This window comes from Cervus canadensis, chromosome 2, assembly GCF_019320065.1.
Source record: "Cervus canadensis isolate Bull #8, Minnesota chromosome 2, ASM1932006v1, whole genome shotgun sequence".
Classification (NCBI taxonomy): domain Eukaryota; kingdom Metazoa; phylum Chordata; class Mammalia; order Artiodactyla; family Cervidae; genus Cervus; species Cervus canadensis.
The window spans coordinates 113,360,395-113,362,126 of NC_057387.1; the positions used below are offsets into that span (position 1 = coordinate 113,360,395).

The window sequence follows — 1,732 nt, forward strand, 5'->3', positions numbered from 1 at the left end:
TGCTCAGTTCACTGCCGAGTTCAAGAGCTCCATTCCCTGGAACACTGCACTTTGTTTAGGACATGAAAACCTCAGATGACCTGATATATTTTGCTGTTTCCCGAAAGGTGCAGGGTAATTTTTAAGATGAGGTAGTCTTGCTTTGCTTAGCCATAAAATGAGGAAAATTATGACATTACCACCCCCACACCTATGGTATGAACATCTGTGAGCTGAAGGAGAAAAATAGATGTGGAAGTAAATTTCAAAATAAATGAAGCACTGCAATGATGCAAGGCATTTCCATTATTACAAATAAAATGGCCTCAAAGAGAAGAGGTGTATTTTCAGATTTTGTTTCAGATGAACGAAATGAAAGCCCAGGACATGCCTGCTACAGTGGAGCTTGACCAAAGCCCAGAGCCATTTTCAAGGCGCCCTTGAACTCTTTGTTCCTCAGACAGTAGATCAAGGGGTTGATGATTGGGGTGAGGACAGTGTACAAGACAGAGATGAGCTTGTTGGAGCTCCGTGTATCAATGGCCTGGGGCCGAACATACATGAAAAGCAAAGCTGTGTAGAAGATGGTGACCACGGTGAGGTGTGAGGCGCAGGTGGAGAAGGCTCTCCAGCGGCCCGTGGCCGAGGGGATGCGCAGGACGGCCAGGGTGATGTGCACGTAGGACAGCACAGTGGCCGCGAGCGGGAACACCATGATGAGGAAGGCCAGGATGAAGTCAACCAGCTCTGCGGTCGAGTAGTCTGTGCAGGCCAGTTTGAGGATGGGGGAGATGTCACAGAAGAAGTGGTTCAGGATGTTGGAACCACAGAACTTGGCGCTGGAGATAAAGTAGACCTTGATCACAGAGATGGTGAAGCCACTCATGAAGGAGAAGGCCACCAGCTGGACACAGAGCCCCGTGGTCATGATGGCTTGGTAGCGCAGGGGGTGGCAGATGGCCACGTAGCGGTCGTAGGCCATGGAGGCCAGGAGCACACACTCGGTACACACCAGGGAGCTGAAGAAGTAGAGCTGGGTCATGCAGCCCACGAAGGAGATGCGCCTTCTTTGCAGGAGGAAGCCATCCAGCATCTTGGGGATGATGTCACACACATACCAGATCTCCAGGGAAGACATGGACCCCAGAAAGTAGTACATGGGCCTGTGGAGGGAGGGGCTGCCCCAGACAGTGAGGATGATGGCCAGGTTCTCCACCAGCACGAAGAGGTAGGTGAACAGGAAGAGGAGGAAGAGCAGGTCCTGCAGCCAGGGGGCCGTGGGGAAGCCCACCAGGATGAAGGCGCTGACCTGGGTCACGTTCTCCCCTCTCATCCTCCTGTGTGGACTGGGTGGGTCACAAACAACCTTCGTGCCAGATGATGGCCGAGGGCGGCTGGGGAGAGAAAGCAGAGGTCAGCCTTGGGGGTGGGTTTTGACCCAAGGAGGTGGTGCCTGGTTCCTTGCACAGCAGCTGGGGAGAGTGGACGTGCAGACGAATAGTTGCTTAGGACTTAAGAGCGGAGACCCTTTGCATGGCCCTTTGGGATGTGTGACTGGGACCCAGGATTGGTGTTTCAGGCCCGTCTTGGGCTGTGGATCATGTTTTACAAGAGAACATGAGCCTGGATTCCTCAACCACCACTAGTATCCACTGCCTCCACCACCTGCATCAGGACCAACCATGAGGAAAGCTTAGTGAATTTCCTTCCTCCCAAATTCTATACATGGCAGCTGCTCTTCCACCTCTGCTGT

At 52.9% G+C, this 1,732-nt stretch overlaps 1 protein-coding gene across 1 annotated transcript; it reads right to left on the bottom strand.

Annotated features, from left to right (window-relative positions):
• Positions 1–373: 373 nt before the first annotated feature.
• Positions 374–1,314, bottom strand: LOC122428292 (olfactory receptor 6B2-like). The gene has a single exon (XM_043448217.1). The coding sequence runs from the start codon at positions 1,310–1,312 to the stop codon at positions 374–376; it is 939 nt and encodes a 312-aa protein (XP_043304152.1). The 5' UTR covers positions 1,313–1,314.
• Positions 1,315–1,732: the final 418 nt, after the last annotated feature.

Coding starts and splice junctions, on each gene's coding strand:
- LOC122428292 (XM_043448217.1), bottom strand. CDS start 1,312: ATGAGAGGGGAGAACGTGACCCAGGTCAGCGCCTTCATCCTGGTGGGC.